The 19,520-nt window shown below is 44.4% G+C and overlaps 2 protein-coding genes across 6 annotated transcripts in view; one reads left to right on the forward strand and one right to left on the reverse strand.

Annotated features, from left to right (window-relative positions):
- Positions 1–234: 234 nt before the first annotated feature.
- On the reverse strand, positions 235–1,195 carry G0S2 (G0/G1 switch 2). The gene is made up of 2 exons (XM_047840765.1): positions 1,068–1,195; positions 235–920 (listed from the first exon to the last, which is right to left on the reverse strand). Exon 2 carries the CDS (start codon positions 900–902, stop codon positions 591–593), a length of 312 nt encoding a protein of 103 aa, XP_047696721.1. The 5' UTR covers positions 903–920; positions 1,068–1,195; the 3' UTR covers positions 235–590.
- Positions 1,196–1,210: 15 nt separating this feature from the next.
- The window catches only part of LAMB3 (laminin subunit beta 3), a 61,591-nt gene continuing 43,281 nt past the window's right edge, over positions 1,211–19,520 (forward strand). Inside the window, exons 1-3 of one of the 5 annotated variants that reach the window (XM_047840759.1) lie at positions 1,211–1,314; positions 15,416–15,544; positions 19,221–19,405. The gene's annotated coding sequence lies outside the window, so the exon portion shown is untranslated. Of the gene's footprint in view, positions 1,315–1,476; positions 1,499–1,544; positions 1,563–14,616; positions 15,545–19,220; positions 19,406–19,520 lie in introns of those variants that run through there. The other 4 variants (XM_047840757.1, XM_047840758.1, XM_047840760.1 and 1 more) reach the window with 4 other exon arrangements.

A 19,520-nucleotide genomic window follows, 5' to 3' on the forward strand; every position in this document is an offset into this window, starting at 1 on the left:
ATGCAAGGTATAAAAGTTTCTCTCCTGCCACCCCTAACATGAAACAAAAACAAATCTTCAGCATACTTACAAGCGTGTAATATGAACATCAGGGTCCCTAACAGTGAAGCAAACGCTGACTTGGCTTCAGGGAGCTGCTCTTCCCACAGTGCTCCTGCCCCTTCACCAGCATGCTCACCCTCCTTGCTGTCTCTCCACCCCAAGGAAACATGGTCAAGGAATCAGATACTGAGATATAGTATAAAAAGATTTTTATTTCAAAATGCAAAATGGTGGTCACCGTAATAATAATAATATCAAAACATTTCCCCTCCTTCCACCCTAGTGCAAAATGGTAGATGCACTCAGATAGCTCAAAGATACATAGTTTTGTATGTGTCTTCCTGCAGTGCTGCACAGCAGCAAAACTCAATCCCAAACTCCTTTTGGTGGATCCGTGTGGTAGTTCAGTTCTAGAAGTCAGTGGCTTCTCAGATGTAAGTCCAAACAGCACAGGACTCCTGCTCTCTCCCACTTGGGCCTGACCCTATGCGCTCTCTCTTCTCACGCTCAGGCTATCTGTCCCCTCCCTCTGCCGGCTCCCAGGGGGCCTAGGAGGCGTGCAGCCGGTTGGAGAGCGCCCGGCTGCAGAGGACGGCCTCCTGCTGCTTGCCTTTCTCTAGCGGGGCCTGGGTCTCCAGGACCTTCCGTTCCCGGGCGGCCTGCAGCTCGGCCACCGCTGCCTCCCTGTCCCGCAGGCGGCTGGCGGCGGTGAAGGGGCTGCACACAGTCTCCACCAGGCCGATCACCACGCCGAAGAAGGCCAGCACGCTGCCCAGCACGTACAGCTTCACCAGCTTCCGATTGGGCTTCTGGGCCATCATTTCCCTGGCCAGCGGGATCAGCTCCTGCACGGTTTCCATCTCGGGGGCGGGGATGACCTGCGGGAGCAGCGGCGCAGGAAAGGGGCCCGTTCAGCCACGGAAGGATGGCCACGGCCTTCCCGAGCACCCTTCTCTCGGGTGTCCCGCAGGAAGGGGGACCCGCCCCGGACCCCGCCCAACCGCGCTCTGCCCCGCGGGGCTCACCTTGGAGGCGCAGCGCGAGCGGGAGGCAGCGCGAGTGGGGGGCGGCGGCGCGGCGGCGGTCAGCGCGTCCGGGGTCCGGCCGGCCTCTGCGCTCTCCTCCTCTTCGGCAGCCGCGGCTCTTCCAGGTGGAGACTCCGCAGCTGGCACCTTGGCAGCGTCCCGGGGCCGCTTATATCTTTCCTCTGAGACCCGCCTATCGGGCTCCCAGGGCCCCGGGCCAGCGCAGTTCTTGCCAGAGGAAGGAGGGGTGAGGAAGGGGAAGGGGCGGGGCGGGGGAGGGGAGGGACCGGGAAGGGCCCAGGGGAGGCGGCCGCGAGCAGTGCACCTCCAGGCGGTGTGAGCTGCGAGTCCGGGGCAGGGAAGACCGCGGCGGGGGTGCGGGGTGGGGTGCGGCCGCAAAGCAGGAGGTCCCACTCCGGGTCCGCACAAGGGTGAGGACCCGGCACCCTGGGTATCGTGTACAGTTCCGACGTGACTCCTCCTTAAGAAGTGTGGGTGGGTGCGCAGCTTCCCTTGTCTGGGGCGACCCTAGAGGGACCCCTATGAGGACATGGGTTGGGGGCGGGGGAGGTTCTACCTAACCGGAAAATCTTTAGTTTTTATTCCTAAGGGATAAAATCTTCCCACAGGTGTGGGGATCGGAGGGGAGAAGGCAAGGGGAGGGATCATGGTTAAGGAACGGAACAGGTCTCCAGGCTCTGTGTGTGCTTGTGTTTCTTTCCGGCCTGACTGGTTTTATTCACAGGTGCTTGCATTGCTACGGTAACTTGATAGGTAACTATTTATCGAGGGTACCCTTTAATTGCAGGTGTATGTGTGATACGTCTCTGTGCTTGCCTCTGTTGGTGTATGTACTTCTGTGTCAGGGAACTACCATTAAATCCAATGATCCCGACTCCTACTTGAGAAGTGCAGTTTGGGGGTTTGGGGGGACCTGAAGATGGAAAGGGGCTGTTGATAAATTTCCTCTGCGGGTCTGGAATGCAGTTAGTTTATGCTCTCAATAATTATTTGTCACTTCCCTGGGTCTGGGGGTGCCATACCACAGAGCCAGTTCAGCTTATGGAAACAGGAGCGGAAGGGTGAGAATAGAGGGTTTGAGTAAGAGTTAAAGAGACAATTCTTGGAGGGCTCCCAGCTGGCTCAGTTCAGAAGAGCATGTGACTCTTGACCTCAGGGTCATGAGTTTAAACCTGACTTTAGGAATAGACATTACTTAAGTAAGACTTAAAAAGAGAGAGCATTCTTTGAAGCAAGTGTGAAGAGAGTAAGATACATTTTGGCCTGGGTGAAAACATCCTCACCTTGGGGTAGGGTGTAAGGATAAAACTTTGGTTATCCACTTATCCGAGTTAGCTAGCAAGAGGGGAAAAGCAGAGGTAATTGGGCCAAAGTGCTGCAAGCAGTGAAGGGAGAGGGCAGGAGGAGGAGGGGGAAATCAGACTGGCCAGAAAATTGTAAAGGTCAGTGATGCAATCTTGCAACAGTTTGTCATAGGCTGAGTGCTGTGAGGAGGGACTGGGTAAAGGGCGGCTTCAGAGATAAAGTGTTTGAGTCCTTGCAAATTTTAACAGTAATCTTTTTTTGGGGGGGGTGTGCTGAGGCAGTTTCCCAATTTGGTTAAAAAAGGCAACAATAATAACTACCCTATGCCGTGGCTATTAGTATTTCAGGTAATAAGATCTATATATGCTTGCAGATTGGGCAAGGTTACTTAAATAGCTTTTGTAAAATTCTACATTTTAGTCTGTACCCAAGCAGTCAAGGTGATGTGGGGCCCAACAGGGGTTATTCCTAGACGGTGGTGTCCTGGTGCTTATTGTTCTTTTAATGTTGTCAGACAGGAAATTTGCGCAACAAGGGACCAATTTGAGATTAATATCAATCTTGGCATTTTCTGTGAATCTTCCTTACAATTTTGGAGAAGTCTCCAATACCTGGCAGAAATGATACATGAGCTTTCTCAAGATTTGTGAGTGTTCCAAACATTGTGGCCTCTGGAAGAGTGTATGATGTGTACCTTGATATCAGAGCTTTCACCTGGTTTCTTCTCTGAAAGTGAGTCAGCCCAGCTTTGGACCCAAAACTCTGAAATTGACTCAATGGTAAGCATTTCCGGTATTTCTGTAAATCAAAGACGAAAACCGCATGTCTTCCAAGGTCAGCAGACTGTAATTTACCTACAGTTCCCCTTTCTTGTGATTTGCTGTGGCAGAATACATCAGCATCTCAGATAAGTTCCTCTCTTCCCCTCTTTGATAATCTGACTTTGACCCCCAGACCCCACCAGCTTGCTGGCCAGACGGAGACAGACACAGCAGCAGGAGGTATGGATTGGAGTTGCCAGTGCATTTGGTGCTTCTGGTTTAGGTGGTAGCTGGGGCTGAGTGGGAGATGGTGGGAACCGAAGGCTGAGGAATCCAGGGCCACCTCATGTTTAGGAATTTCTGATAGCTCCTCTGTCTAGTGGGGCAAGAGAACCCAACTTCTAGGGTAGCAGGTTAGGTAGGGCTTGAGAAACTAAGCATGTGCTTTGTGCTGATGTCACTTTAGAGATGTAAAGCCTTGTGTTGCATCACACAGGTCAGACACAGGTTATAGCTCTGAAGGCCGGACCAGCTACAGGGTCATCAACCATTTCAGTGTGCCTAGGGCTAAGGGGTTTCCCTGAGTGCAGGAATTAACAGCGCTGAGAGTGGGACAGCTCTGGGTAAACTGGGATAGTTGGTCACCCTACCCTGGAGTCTATCCTAACATTTAATTCTGCCATTTCTAGGAAGGTAGGAAAGGCTAGTTTAAAGTGTGTTTGTTTTCGGGGGGCCTGGGTGGCTCAGTTGGTTAAGCATCTGTCTCCTGATCTCAGCTCTGGTTGTGATCTCATGTTCGCGAGCCCCACGTAGCACTCTGTGCTGATGGCATGGAGCCTGCTTGAGATTCTGTCTTTCCCTGTCTCTCCCCCTCCCCCACTCATTCTCTCTCTCTCTCTCTCTCTCTCTCTCTCTGTCTCTCTCTCTCTCTCTCTCTCTCTGTCTCTCCCTCTTTCAAATAAATAAAACTAAAAAATTTGTGTTTACAGGGGTGCCTGGGTGACTCAGTAGTCGGTTAAGCATCCAACTTTGGCTCAGGTCATGATCTCATTGTTCATGGGTTCAAGCCCCGTGTCGAGCTCTGCGCTGACAGCTCAGAGCCTGGAGCCTGCTTTGGATTCTGTGTGTGTCTCTCTCTGTGTGTCCCTCCCCTTCTTGCACTGCATCTCTCTCAAAAATAAATAAATGTTACAAAAAATTTTTTTTTAATTTTGTTTATTTTGCTTTCCAAATCCCTTTCTCCCAAACATTAAAATACCTAGAGCCATCTGCAGAGGAAACAGTCACAAAGGTACAACAGGTAGTCTTAGGGATAAGTACAGAGGTGGGATAGAGCTGTCCCAACAACTGTGCTTTGGGGATTGAAGGAACAGGAGACCGAGGCCTTTTGGATGATTGGTTGTATATGAACTTCAATGATTAGTATTATTATTTTGTTACCAGCTCCTTGCTGCCTAAAGTCACTGCTCACCCCTGGTATGCCAGGAGGCAGGAGGGAGAAGATCATCCATCATAGAAGATAGGATAAAATCATTTGTAAATCTTACACTCAGTCCTTAGAGTTACTTTCATCTCATGTATGCTAGTTGGAGAGGTTTCTCATCTCTCAAATATCAATGGATGATTTTTATTTTATTTTTTATTTATTATTATTTTTTATTTTATTTTTATTTCTATATGATTTTTAAATTTATACATGATTTTAGTTTAGTTTATTTATTTTTAAAAGTTTATGTATTTGTGTTGAGAGAGTGAGTGGGGGAGGAGCAGAGGGAGACAGGGAGAGACAGAGAATCCCAAGCAGCCTCTGCACTGGCCCCAATGAAGGGTTTGAACTCACAAACCTTGAGATCATGACCTGAGTCCAAGTCAAATACTTAACCAATGGGGCAACCCAGGTGCCCCTTAACGGATGATTTTTAAATCTACACTCTAACCTTTATCTTCCTCTGGTTTTGTAGATTAGAGTTCTAGAGGCTAGACATTTCTGTGTGAATCTCCTGCTTTTATCAAAAACTTAACACACTTTAAACAAGACTCCCGATATTCTCTGTGCTCTTACAAATGAAGTCACCTCAGTATCCTTGTGGCTAGCAGTGCATCTCCATTTTACCCATTCTCTGGGCCTGAGATACTGTGGCATTTTCTTAGAGAGGCTTCTTTCCTGATGGCTCTATCCCACCATTCCCTAGTGTCCTATTTATTTTCTTCATAGCATTTAGTACCTGACTTTATATTGATGAACTGTTGGTTTGCTTTTGTGTTGTCTTCCATGTTAAGCTTCAGTGAGGGCTGGGACTTTGTTTTGCTTTTCACTGTGTCCCTAGAACCTTGTATGATTGTTGACATATAGTAGGTTCTTAATAGGTAACTATGGGATTAATTAATGTCTTCTCTGTTGGACTGACAAGGGAGGGACTATGTTTATTAAGTTTGCATGCAGTCAGATGTTTAGTGTATGCTCAAAGAAGCATTTAGGGTATTTTTTCTTTTTCTTTTTCTTTTTCTTTCTTTTTTTTTTTTTTTTTTTTGGTAGGCTCTATGCCCATCATGGGGCTTGAACTCACAACCCCTTGATCAAGAGTTGCAAACTCTACCTACTGAACCAACCAGTAGGCATCCCACTGTTTTTGGGTTTTGACAGTTTTCTTTTCTCCTTGTCCTTCTTCTCCTTCTCCTTCTTCTCCTTCTTCTTCTTTGCCTTTCGTCTTGTCCTCTGTAATCCATTTCAAACACTACCACCAAATAAATCTTCATAAAATTAGATTTTTATTCTTAATGCCTGTTTAAATCCCAGATCATTTCTCATTGCCTACATGAACCTGGATTCTGCATATTGGATTTACTTGATCAGTATTCCTGGAATCTGATACTTCTATGATCTGCCCTTCCCTACTCATCTCCATTCCATTCTATTCCATTATATTCCATTCTCCAACTAGAACCCTTTGCTCCACAGATGGGTTTCTCATAGCCCGAGTCCATTCTCATTGTGGTTGCCTCACTTTTGCTCATAATCTTCCTACCTGAAATGCGGTTGTCTTTCTCCTCTGTCTTCCTTCCTTCAGTTCATGTACTCGGAGAAGCCACCAGCACACCCTGATCTCTCTTTTCTGTGAATTTCAGCTGCCTTTGTGGCTCATTCTGCACGGGTTGGCACTGCATTGTGTACTGTTCTCTACAGCTCTCTCATTGTTCCCTGTGGGCTAGCCCTGTCTCTGTGGAAGACCAGATCTTTGTACCTTTCATGGTGCTAATGTATAATAGGGGCTTAATCAATACTAGTTAGATTGACCTGAAAGTCAGTATTGAGACAGAGATTACAAAATGATCAGACTCTCTTGGGATGTCATTTTAGGCACAGTAGCTTGTCCTTGGCTCAGAGCCTTGGGGTCAAAATTGCCCAAGACCTGGCAACTTGGCTTAGTTCCTTCCACTCTGTCTTCCTCACCTTTCACTTCCACTCCCAACATAGTGTCTGACATTGCAGGGATTGGCTTATTCTGGGGCACTCCTCCAGCCTGCTCCTGGGGCCTCAGGGTCTTGGCAAATCAACACTGATGAGCAGACCCTTGGTAGACATTTTGCTTTAGTCCCTCATGGCCTCTGGCCAAGCAGAGTCACTATCTGCTGGGCCATGCAGGATGTGCTGGGAGCAACACCCTACTGCCCACATACCATGTCTGAATCGCACTGCTCTACTTTGTAAGGTTGGATCAGTGCAGGGAATTTTTCTCAAGCTCAAATCCCAGCTAGACTTAACAGAATAGGGTTTTGGAGTCAAACAGACTTGGGTTCATTCAAGACCTGTCTTCTCTTACCAGGGTCTGACCTTGGACAAGTGACCTAACTTCTCTAGCCTCCATTTCCTCATCTGTAAAGTGGGGTTGATGATAACACCTATGAAATGAGATGTGATAAAGACTGGATGAGCTAGAGAACTGGAAAAGGCTTAGCAGTCTGGCACAAATGAAGCAATCAATACATGTCATTGATTCAGTCATTACTCTGTTGTCTTTTCCCCCTGCTTGTGTCAGCAATTCTTGTAGTCCTTTATCCCAGCCCAGGTCATTCACATTCTCTAGGTGACATATAGTCAGCAATAAGATCCAAAAACACTTGTTGAAGGGGCGCCTGGGTGGCTCAGTTGGTTAAGTGTCTGACTATTTGGTTTGGGGTGCCTGGATGGCTCATTCCGTTAAGCATCTGACTTAGGCTCAGGTCATGATCTTGTGGTTCATGAGTTCAAGCTCCACGTGGGTCTCTGGGCTGACAGCTCAGAACCTGGAGCCTGCTTTGGATTCTGTGTCTCCCTCTCTCTCTCTCTGCCCCACCCCCCCAAAAAAATAAATTAACATTTGGGGGAAAAAAAAACCAAAAACATTTGTTGAAGCCAGCCATGTATCCATTACTGTGTTAAGTATAGTTATAGAAAGCAAAATACAACATTGTTTAAAAAAAATATATTTGAGAGGGAGAGCAAAGGGGAGGGGCAGAGAAAGAGGGAGAGAGTGTGGAGCCTGATGCTGGGCTCGATCTCACGATCATGACCGAGCTGATATTAAGAGTCAAGACACTTAACCAACTGAGCCACCCAGGTGCCCCAGAATACAACATTGCTTTTGCCCTCATGAAGCTCATAGTCAAGTAGAGGACTCAGACATTAAATAAATTATTACAATATCCTCGGATAAGCACAATAATAGAAATATACACCAGGGAAACAAATAGAGTAGAATGGGTACTATATTGATTCAGTTTGGGGAGGAAGTTGTCAAAGAAGGCCCAAGAGTGGATGATGCCTGAGCAGCTGAAGGTATTAAAGGATGGATGATGTTCATCAGTGACTCTGGGAGTGGGGGCTCAGGGTTGGGGGAGGACTGGAATGAAAGAGGGCTGCATATAGAAAGGGTAGGATGTATGAATATACATTTCGGGGTCCAAGAGAAGTTAAGCAAAATTGGTGTCAGAACATAAAGGATGGGTTTTGGGAAATGGCAGGAAATGAGGAGGAGGTAGTAGGCACAGAAACCATAATGAACAATTATGCATATGGTCACCTACATATGTGATGTCTAGTAACTAATGACCACTCCCGTCTTCTAGAAATACATTCTTCTTGGCTTCCATGTCATATTCTTCTAATTTTCCTCCTATTCTATTCTGGACACTCTTTAGTTCTTTTTCTCACTTTTGCCTTTTATACAACTTCTATACGACCTCTTTTTCTCACTTTTGCACTTCTCAGGACTCAGTCTTGGAACGTCTTTCTAAACTCTACACATTCTCTTCAGGTGATTTAGTTTCCTTGCAAGGCTTCCATTATTGCTCTGTAAAGATGACGTATACATCTGAGCCCTAGACCTCTATATCTTCCTGCCTAGTCTACATCTTGACTTGGATATCTTGCAGGTATCGAACTTTTCATATCTGAAGCCAAAGTTGATATTTCCACCTCCAAAACTTGCACCACCATCTTTCCTGGTCAAGGCTTCACAATCTATCTGGTAGCCCAGGTTGTAAGCCTGGGAGTCATCCTTTTCTCCTCTCTCTCTGTCACCTCTCATACATGATCATCAAGACTTATTATTCTGGGGCACCTGGGTGGCTCAGTCATTAAGCATCTGACTTCAGCTCAGGTCATGATCTCATGAGTTCACTTGGTGAGTTCGAGTTTCACATCAGGTGAGCACAAGTCCCACTTTGGGTAAGCACAAGCCTGATTTCAGGTGAGCTCCAGCCCCACTTTGGGTAAAAACATGAGCCTTAAGCCCTGGGTGAGCCCCACTTCTCTATCTCTCTGTTTCTCTCTTTCTCTCCACACCCTCCCTCCCTCTCTCTCTCTGCCCCTTGCTCACTTGCACCCCCTAAAAAAAAAGAGTTATCATTCTGCCTCTTAAATACCTCTTGACTTTGTTTTCTATCCCCCTTGCCACCCTCCTAGTCTAAACCCTCATCATCTTACCTGCACTATTGCTGTGATCTCATAACTGGTCTCTCTGCATTGGGTCTTGACCTATCCAATCCAGTCTAAGCCAGTCCAGTCCAATCCAATCCAATCCAATCCAGTATAATCTTAAAAAAAAAAAAAAGCAAACTTATCATGTCATTCTTCTTTTTAGAACCCTTCGATGGCTCCCCATCTTGCCCTTTGCATAATGCCCTGGATTCTTAGCATGGTGTATAAGTTCACTCATGACTTTGTCCTTGCCTTTTTTTCCAGTTTCATTGTATATCCCTCAACCCTTACTTTCTAGGTGCCAGCCCCACTGGTCTGTTCCTTCGTAACTTCAGATCCTTCCTCATGTTGTTCTCTCCACCTGGAACACTCTCCTCATTTCCCATGATCTGGTGAACATTTACTCATCCTTCAAGTGTCACTGTCCTCTCACTGTCTCAGAGAAGCCTTCCCTGCTGCTCGGATGAGGGAAGCACCCTGTGCTGCATGGTTCCCACAGCCATTTCACTTTCCTTCTCATGACCGTTGTCTGTTTCTATTGCAAGACTGTCAGCTCTATGAAGGTGGCAACTATCTCTGTCTTGTTCAGTACACTGTTCTCAGGGCTAGCACAATGCGAAGTCCACTGAGTTATTTAATCATAGCTATCAATTTATCTTATATTGAATTGGTTATCCTGCTGGCGGTCAGAGAAATTGATGGATTTCAGACAGCAGCACAGTTCAACAAGTTTGGCATTTTAAGTAGATCACTTTTGGAGTGAAGAATACATGAGTGGAGCAAGATGAGAGGCAGCGAGTGGGATATTTTTAGAGTAATTCAGGTAGTCATGGACTAGGCTGAGATAAAGGTAATGCGGACAGAGGGAGACAGATATGAGTGATGAATTGTAGGTAAAGCTGGAAGACTTAGTGCTGTAGAAGAGAAAAGGAGGTAGAGGTGACTCCCAGGTTTGGAGAGAAAAGAAAGAAGAACACATTTGAGGAGGAAGAGAATGAGTTCCATTTTGGTTATAATGAGTTTGGGCTGTTTGTGAGACATGCAAGCAAAGATGGTCATTAAGTGGTTGTATATGAATATGAATCTGGAGCTCTGGAGAGAGATTGGGTTGGGAGTTGAAGATTTGAGAGGTTTCAGTGAGTTGAGACTGGCTGAGATCTTGGAAATGGGGAAATACCTCATGAGAGAACAGAGACAAGAGAGAAAGGATGGGAATATGGGGACTGTGGAGATATTGTTTGCCTTGGGCTAGGGGTGAAGCAGAGCAATAGGCCTTATTCCTAAATCAGCTTGTGGAGTAGTTGTTCTAAGAGTATGTATCACCAAATCTGATTTTCTCCCTTCACATCCAGACTCTAGACCAGGAGCCCTCTTGGAATAAAGGACTCATTTCTTTATTTCTTTATTCTTTTTAAATTAAAATTCAAGTTAGTTAATACACAATGTAGTCTTGGCTTCAGGAGTAGAACCCAGTGATTCATCTCTTACATATGACACCCAATGCTCATCCCGAAAATTCCCTCCTTAATGCCCATCAACCATTTAACCCATCCCCCCTACCCACCACCCCTCCAGCAACCCTCAGTTATTCTCTGTACTTAAGAGTCTCTTGTGGTTTGCCTCCCTCATTGTTTTTGTCTTATTTTTCCTTCTCTTCCCTTATGTTCATCTGTTGAGTTTCTTAAATTCCACATGTGAATGAAATCATGTGATATCTGTCTTTCTCTGACTGACTTGTTTTGCTTAGCATAATACCCTCTGGTTCCATCCACGTTGTTGCAAATGGTAAGATTTCCTTCTTTTTCATCGCCGACTAGTACTGGTAGAATCACATCTTCTTTATCCATTCGTCAGTCAATGGACAGGTCTGTCAGAGTGGCTAAAATTAGCAATTCAGGAAACAACAGATGTTGGCAATGATGCGGAGAAAGGGGAACACTTTTGCACTATTGGTGGGATTGCAAACTGGTACAAACACTCTGGAAAACAATATGGAGGTTTTTCAAAAAACTAAAACTAGAACTGCCGTATGACTTAGCAAAGGACTCATTTCTAATGTGGTAGACAGAATTTTAAGATGCCCCCTGATGTACAAGCCCTTTAAAACCCCCAGCATTTGTGAATAGGATGGGATAGTGCCCCCATGATTAAGTTATATTATTGGATAGCTGATTTAATAAAATTAAAAATTCTGGTGTACCTGAGTGGCTCAGTTGGTTAAGTGTCCAAATCTTGATCTCAGCTTTGTTCTTGATCTCAGGATTGTGAGTTCATGCCCATGTTGGGCCCTACGATGGGCATGAAGCCTACTTAAAAAAAAAAATCAGTTCATCAGTCACCTGAATTGCATTTCAAGCATTCAACAACCACAAGTAGCTAGTGGCTACCATATCGGACAGCACAGGTATAGAACATTTCCATCACTGCAGAAAGGTCTATAGACGCAGAGCACTGGGTCTCAATCTATGGAACGGTAGGAAATCATCTGGGAAGTGGTTCTCAATTCTGGCTACAGATGCTGCCTGAATTCTTTGTTCCTCTTTATAACTAAAATTGTTTATTAACCATTGTCTACAATCACTATATCTATTTCTTCATCAACCATTCACTCTTTTGCCCATGTCCATCTGGCTTCCATTACCACCACCCCACCAAAATCCAATGGGATATTTATTGAATGAACTGGGTTTTATCATTCAACAGATAATAACTATTTCTTCCTTTTAGAAACACCTTTTCTCTTTGCTTCAGGGACACTGCACTCTCCTTTTCTTCATTGTTCCACCTTAGTTTCTTCTTCCCAGATTTCCTTCATTACATCTTTCTTTTCTATCAGTCAGTGGTTCTTAATCTTGAACATGCATTAGAATCACTGGGGAGCTTTTAACATTTCTGAAGACCAGGCTAGATCAATTAAATAAAAAATCTTGCCAAGTAGGACCCAAAGATCAGTAATGTTTAAAGGTCTAAAGGTGATTCCAATGTGTAGCCAAGGTTGTGAATTACTCTCTTAATGCTGGGGGTTTTTCCAGTGTCTTACCATGATTCCTCTTCTCCATCTACAGTATTTCCCTAGGTCAGTGGTTCTCAGCCCTGGCTCCACTTTAGAATCATCCTGGGAGTTTTTAAAAGCCATCATTGCCTGGGAGGTCCCCAAGGTGGATCCACCTTAATTCCTGTGGGTGATTCTAGTATCTCCTATGGCTTAAACAAGACCTAAGCCCTGAAAAGATTGAGCTTTCCACCCTGTCCATGTAAATAAAAATAATAGCATTAAATTTTAAAATATATATTGGGGATTTACATACAGCCTTCTAATTTTGCCCAAGATGTTTACTTCCATATCTTTAAAAAAAATTTTAAATATAAAAATTTGTGAAAAAAATGTTGGTACCTCTACTTTGCTGGCACCTTAAATACACATTTAACCTCCCTTTGGAAGTCCAGCCCTAAATCTCATCCCAAAGGTCGCCTCCTTGGAGAGACTCCTCTTATCCATCCTTTCTAAAGTGGCACTCCCAATATCCTGAGATCCATATCTACTATATCATCCCATTAAAATAATATTTCACAAAAATGGTGAAATCTGTAATTGTCAGATTTAGTCTTTGGTTTACTTGTTTATTGTTTACCTCTTGTCTGTCTTTTTTTTGCTGCTATCTTGTTTGTCCTCATCTAGCACAATGCCTGGTACAAAATAAGTGTTCAATAAATATGAACAGAATGAATGAATGAATGAATGAATGAATGAATGCTGATGTATGGCAAGTAGCAGTGAGTAGATTAATACCAAGGCATGTAGGCCATCTTGGGTTGTTATCCGTAAAAGTCTGTCTTCATGGGGTGGGATGGGAGAAGTGAGTCCGTGAAAAGGGAGGACCCTGACTGGTTACACGGAGGGAGGCCCTTGGCTCCAGTAACCTGGTCAAGGCTTAGAGCAGTAGGAACATGCCATGATGTTGGGTGAATTCTGGGGCTGATGAAAACTAGTATTTATTTTTAGGTTGTAGTTTCCTGGTGTCACTTCCAAATTTTCAGAACAATTTCTTAAACTCAGCAGCTATGTGTTTTGTTCTTTGGGGAATGGAGGAAGGATTGTGTCTTTGGGTTTGAGGTCAAAATAGGCCAGAGAGATGGTTAAAAGAAAGCTGTGAGTATTTGAGGACAAACGGCAACTAGAATGAACTTGTATTATCTGCTAGTATTTGCTTAGAACTGTCAGCATTATGGTTTTTTTGATAGTAGAAGAAAGGGTGATTTGGATGGCTAAAGAAGTTGAGATCACTGTTGTTACATAATTAATAAATTATTTGGTAATTATGTGTTTAGCATCTGTGTCCCATGAGACAGCAGTCTCCCTCCAGACAGTGATTCTGTCTATTTACTACTGGTCACTGGGTGCCTTGCTTGGTGGATGCTCAGTAAATATTTGTTTTGTGAATGAATGGTTCTGGATGTTTTTGTGTTTCCGGGTCAAAAGTCAGAAGAGTCTGCTGACATGTGATGAGGAGAGCCGGAAGAAAAGCCCAGGCTCTGAGGATGAGGAGCCGATAGAAGCTGGGAGTGGAGGGGTGTTATGTACACAGTCTGATTTGCTGGGAGGGTTCACATCCAAGTCCAGGCCACCAGGACAGCTGGAGGGATAACAGGACACTGTTGGCCCTAGTTAATGAACTTCGAGAGACAACTATTCTGAGACCCTGTTGGGTTGTGGGAAGGGGTTTTTTAGTGTCTTAGGCTTGGTGCTCATTGGCCCAGGGTTGGAATGGGCCTACAAGTACCAATGGAATACATTATCTTTGGCAGCACAAGGACAGGTAGGGGCTGACAGACCTTAGGCTACATATGTTCCCTGATTCTCTGAGAGTAACAAAGAATCCTTAAAACATGTTGAGGAGTTCTTGTGTCCTAAGAACCTCTCTCCACTTGTGTCCTTTCCTCCCTTGGACCCACATTTATTCCTTTCATTGCCTCTGACTATTCTAAAAGCTGGGTCTTACATGCCTTGAGTGGCCTGGGTCCATAGCCTGAGCACAGAAGTATTTCAGTTCCCCAAACCAAAAATACTGCCATTTTGATTCCTGGCCTTTCTCTCCCCAAGTACCAACCATGGTAGATGGAATAGGAAGCCTAACTTTGAGAACCTGTTGATCAGCAGATTGGCTCATCATGAATTTTCTCGGGTTCTAGTTCTAGGAGAAAAAAATATTTACTTTTCTCTCTATGTTGTCCTGAAAGGGAATTATGTGTCAATATTCATGACAGCATATTTTTCAACACTTTTTGTTAGGTTTTCCCTTGCCCTATGGATCCATACTAATAAATCAATATCTGTTTTTGAGCACCTACTATGTACAAACACTGGGCTACGCACTCATTAGGGGATAAAAAGAATGGCCAAGGGTCATTCCTGTCCTCAAAGAGTTTACAGTCAAGATTTGGGGACAAATCACAAAATAACTAAAATTTGAATAGGTGTTAATATGTAAATTTGGTGTAGAAGGGATTTACAAACAGAACAGTGCTGATTGTTGCTTGAATTGTATAAGTAAGGTCTGCTGCTGGGACTTGGGAAGGATTTACAAAGAATAGCTGAGAAGTCATCACTGATCCAGAAACCTGATCCAACTCTTGGATTTAGAATTTATCCAAGTACACAAGAGATGGAGATGGCCAGGCAGACAGGTGGAGCTGAATGAATTGAGCCTAAATATGGTCAAGGGAATGGAATGGCTGGATCAGAGCACTTGTGTGAAGGTTGCTGTTTGAGATAAGGTCAAATGTGCAGCTTTTTCAGCAGCACCTGAGAGTCTGGCTGTGGACTTGGTATTTTAATCTGGAGATGATGGAAAGCGTACAGGTCAAAGTGCATACCAAATCCAGCTCAGCAAATGGAGCGCTAGGCGAGTGCTAATAAGATGAAATGTACACTGGAAAAAGTGCAAAGGCATGTGTGTGTGTCTATGTGTGTATGTGTATGTGCATGTACCTCTGAAGAAGGGCAAAAGTTCAAGGTGTAGGCCATGGTTTTAACAGTATTTGATTTGAGACAAGATAGAGATGTTAATGTGTCTATAAGCTCAATATGGGTCCTTGGTGTGATTTGGCTGGGAAGAGCCTCCTGTACTTCAGGCTCCAACAGCAGGAGTAGAGTTGCCAGAACAAAAGTTGTACTGGAATGCTGTTTTCTTTCCCTAGGTCCTTGAAGACAACTGCTTTGATAAGATGTCTAATATTCATACAGGAGCTTCGCGAGCTCTTCCCTGGGGGAGAGTCTTATTCTCATGTGCTATTCCATTCAGGTTTTTCTAGGACTCAGAGCCAACTTCACTTTCTCGAACCATCGCACATCTTCATGCAGAGTTTACTGAGCCACCTGATGTGACATGTTCAAAACCTGTCTGGGAGAAGAAGTATCGATGTACAACCAGGTGAGCAAGCATTTGTCTGAGACAAAAGAGTGTTCTCTGAGACATAGAATTTCTGGGGCTAAAACAAGGAGAATCCTGGAAAACTGCAGTGGTTAGTCACCCTACAACATAACAGAATCTTTTCCTTGAAGATTTGCCCCCAACCCCCGTGATTTTTCTCTCAGAAACTAGAGCAACCTGCCTGTCTCATAGATATTTATCCTCTATCCACATCTTGTAGAGATCTCATGGGCTATGTTTCTCAGGTTTTCCAAGGGGATACCACTTGTGATGCTTTAGGTTTTGCAAATCTAAAATATTCACCAGGCCATTTTTTCCTATCACTTTCCTTGAGATGTTGTATTCTACAAACTGTTCCATGTGACTTTTCCTTTTTGTCAAAAACAGATTCCCTTAATCTTGGGAGGACCAGATATGCAATGGAAAGAATATGGATTTTTGGAAACTCAAAGATACGCTGATAGATTCTGGTTTCACCATATACTAGTTGTGGTAGACAGTGCTATTTGTTCACCACGCTGTATTGCATTTTCCTTTTCTGGGCACAGAGGAAGATCACTTAGGCGCCCTCTGAGCAGTTCTGGCCAATAAGTTGTAAGCCAAATGACGGTGTCACTTTAGAGCTGAAGCATGGAATATGGGAGAACTTCTCCACACTCCTCTATCCTTGCTGTCATGATCATTAAGGACATGTGTCCTTATTGGTGTAGCTACAAGATGGCAGAAGTCCCTGAATGGCTATAGAACAGAGGACCTCTCCCCTCACCATTGTCTCCCATTTTACTTTGTACGAACAACAAATAAATGTTTGTTGTGTTATGCTGGTGAGGTTTTGTGGTTAGTTTATTACTGCAGCATAACCTGACTAAAATGCTAGTTCTGTGTCTTCATCACCTTGGGCTACCCAAATAATATACCATAGATTGGGTGGCTTAAGCAATAGACATTTATTTCTTACAGTTCTAGGAGGCTAGAAGGCCAAGATGATGGTGCTAGTAATCGGGTTCCTGATGAGAGCCAGCTTCCTGGCTTCAGACAGGTGTCCCCTTACTGTGTTCCCACACAGTGGAGGCAGAGCTCTGGTGTCTGCTCCTCTACTTATAAGGTCTCTAATCCCATTATGGGGACTGTACCCACATGACCTCATCTAAACCTAATTACCTTCCAAAGGCCCCATCTTCCAATACCATCACATTGAGGTTAAGGTTTCAACATATGAATCTGGCGGTGGGGGGGGGGGGGTGTAGACATATTCAGTCTCTAACACCTCGCAAACTTTTCAAGCTACCTAATAATGCTGAGGCTATAAAAAAGGGAAATAATATCTCCTTTAAAGAGCCACCTTCTAGGGCTTCTGGGATACATAAGTGAGATACTGTAGACGTGGTGTTTAGAATGGTTCCTTATACATAGCAAAAGCAGAAAAATATTTTGTTCCCTTCTGTTCTTTCAGGGAAATACATAGCTATTTCTTTCTGGAGTAATACTTAACCAAAGGAGTAAATGCAACCTCTCATGTCCAGGGAAGCATACACAGAGTCTCCAGATGATGCAGGTTGTTTAGTTCTCTATACTGTTGTTTAGTTCTTGGTCTTTCACCTGGAGAGGTCTTTGATCAAGGGACTCATGCCCAGAGCATGCCGCCATGATGTCAGACATTGGACACCAGGACACCCGTGTTCACTTCTAAGCACCATATCTTAAGAAGATTGCTGACAGATGGAGGAACTTCTAGAGGAAGGTGTGCAGGTTAGGAAAAGTCTGGAAGCCATGAGTAAACCATCTACTACAAGTATGTTTGCCAGATTCAGCAAATAAAAATATGAGAAGCCCAGTAAAATTAGAATTTCAGATAAATAATGGATCCTATTTTAGTATAAGTATGCCTCATGCAATCTTTGGGGTTCTACTTATACTGACAAGGTGTCCCTTGTTTATCTAAGATACAAATTTAACTGGGACCTCTGTATTTTATCTGGCAGTGCTAGCTACAAGGATCGTTGGGGACAGTGCACACACATCAGATCAAGAGATGCAACATCACAGTTAGGAATCCAAATGTGTGATTATACTTGAGCACTGGGAGCTGCTGGGTATGCAAATTTCCGAGTGAGCAGTGGGGAAGTTCAGAATTAGGTATGTTATTCTGGGAGAATTGCATGGGAAAGGCAAAGTTGGGTGAGGGTGGGAATTTTAGTTATCCTCACTTCCTCTTTCCCCTCAAAATATAGATAAACCAGAACTGACTCTTTCTTTCTTTTGATTTGCCCTGAGACATACAAGCAGGAAGATAAGGTGCTGGTAGTTACTTGTTACATTTGCTGCCCTCCCTCTCTTTTTGTCTGTTCTTCCTTACACGTTTATTAGCACATACACTTATTGAGGAACTATGCTAAGGGCTTTCTTGACATAAGAACTCTAACAGCCCCAAGAAGCAATCTTTCTTAAGAAAGGGAAGCCATATCTTACAAAATCTACAATGATTTAGAAAATTTGTAGTGAACTCCTGGGCGGTCCCTGGGTATAGTGGTTCAGGGCAGAGGAGGGAGCAAAGAGAGATGGATTAATAGTTTGTAGATGAACAAAAACTACTGTCTTCACCCTGGCACTTTTTACTTTATGTTTACTGACGATTCTAATAAAATATGCTCATTATGGAAGACGAAGGCATGCAGAGAAATAGAAACAGACAGGAAGGGGAGCCTGGGTGGCTCAGTTGGTTAAGCATCCCAATCTTGATTTCTGCTCAGGTTGTTATCTCACAGTTGTGAGACTGAACCCCGTGTCTGGCTCTGCACTAGGTGTGGAGTCCGCTTGGGGTTCTCTCTCTCCCTCTCTCTCTGCCCCTCCCCTGCTGGTTCCTCCCTCGCTCACACTCATTCTCTCTGAAAGAAAGAAAGAAAGGAAGGAAGAAAGGCACCTGTGTGGCCCCAGTTAAGCGTTCGACTTTGGCTCAGGTCATGATCTCACGGTTCGTGAGTTTGAGCCCTGTGTCAGGCTCTGTGCTGACACCTTGGAGCCTGGAGACTACTTCAGATTCTTTGTCTCCCTCTCTCTCTGCTCCTTCTCCATTTGCACTCCGTGACTCTCTCTCAAAAATCAACATTAAAAAAATTTTTAAAGAAAGAAAGAGACAGGAAATATTAACATGGCTATTTCCTCCGTGTCTTCTCTCTGAATATTAGTTTTCTTTCGAGTTAAGTAGATTTTATGTACGTTTATTTTCTAATTCTCCACCCCCCACCCCACTTAACAGTATCCCATCAACTTTTCCCTCTTTATCAGCATTAAATCTCTTATCAGTATTTTAGATCAGAAGGGAGTCAGTTTTGACTCACATTTTCAGGGGAAGGAATGAGATTGGATAAAGACTCATCACCCTTCTCTGCTGGGATATTGGCCAGGCTTTGATCTGTGTAAAACAAAGGCCCCAGGAAAAGAAAGTGCCTTTTATCTATGGCCCTCAGATTTGCTAGGCAGCTGCCCCGAGTTAAGAACAAAACATCTGCCCAGACCAGCTTTGACCCCTATCTTTATCAGGTGTTGGACTCTGGTTTTGCTAAATCTTGATGGCCATAAAACAGTAAGTCTGTTTATCCTTACACTTGTTCCTCTGCCCTCTATCCTCTGTTTGTAAACACTCCCTGCCCTCTACCCTCTGTCCTTCCCTGTGCAGGAATGCTGGGAGCATCGCCCTGCTCTCGGGAGCTTAGCTCGTTGGCCCCCGGAGTGTCCCCTCATCCCTTCTAGTCCAAGTCATGGCTTCTGAGGATTTTGCAGCCCCTAAGGAACAGAGTGGAATGCACAAAGCACAGATTTTCGGGTTGGGCCCTGGGGCTTCCGTGGATGGCCTGCTGCCCAGTAAGTGAGCTATGAAATATCTGGATGGGATTGATATTTGCATTTTGATAAGAACAACTGCAGATTCTGCTTATCATAGGCCTTGACGCCTGCATGTGATGTGCACGTGAGCACA

Source organism: Prionailurus viverrinus, chromosome F1 (genome assembly GCF_022837055.1).
Source record: "Prionailurus viverrinus isolate Anna chromosome F1, UM_Priviv_1.0, whole genome shotgun sequence".
Taxonomy (NCBI): domain Eukaryota; kingdom Metazoa; phylum Chordata; class Mammalia; order Carnivora; family Felidae; genus Prionailurus; species Prionailurus viverrinus.

Bases quoted from the DNA above. Each gene is read 5' to 3' on its own strand.
- G0S2 (XM_047840765.1), bottom strand. From the start codon at position 902: ATGGAAACCGTGCAGGAGCTGATCCCGCTGGCCAGGGAAATGATGGCC.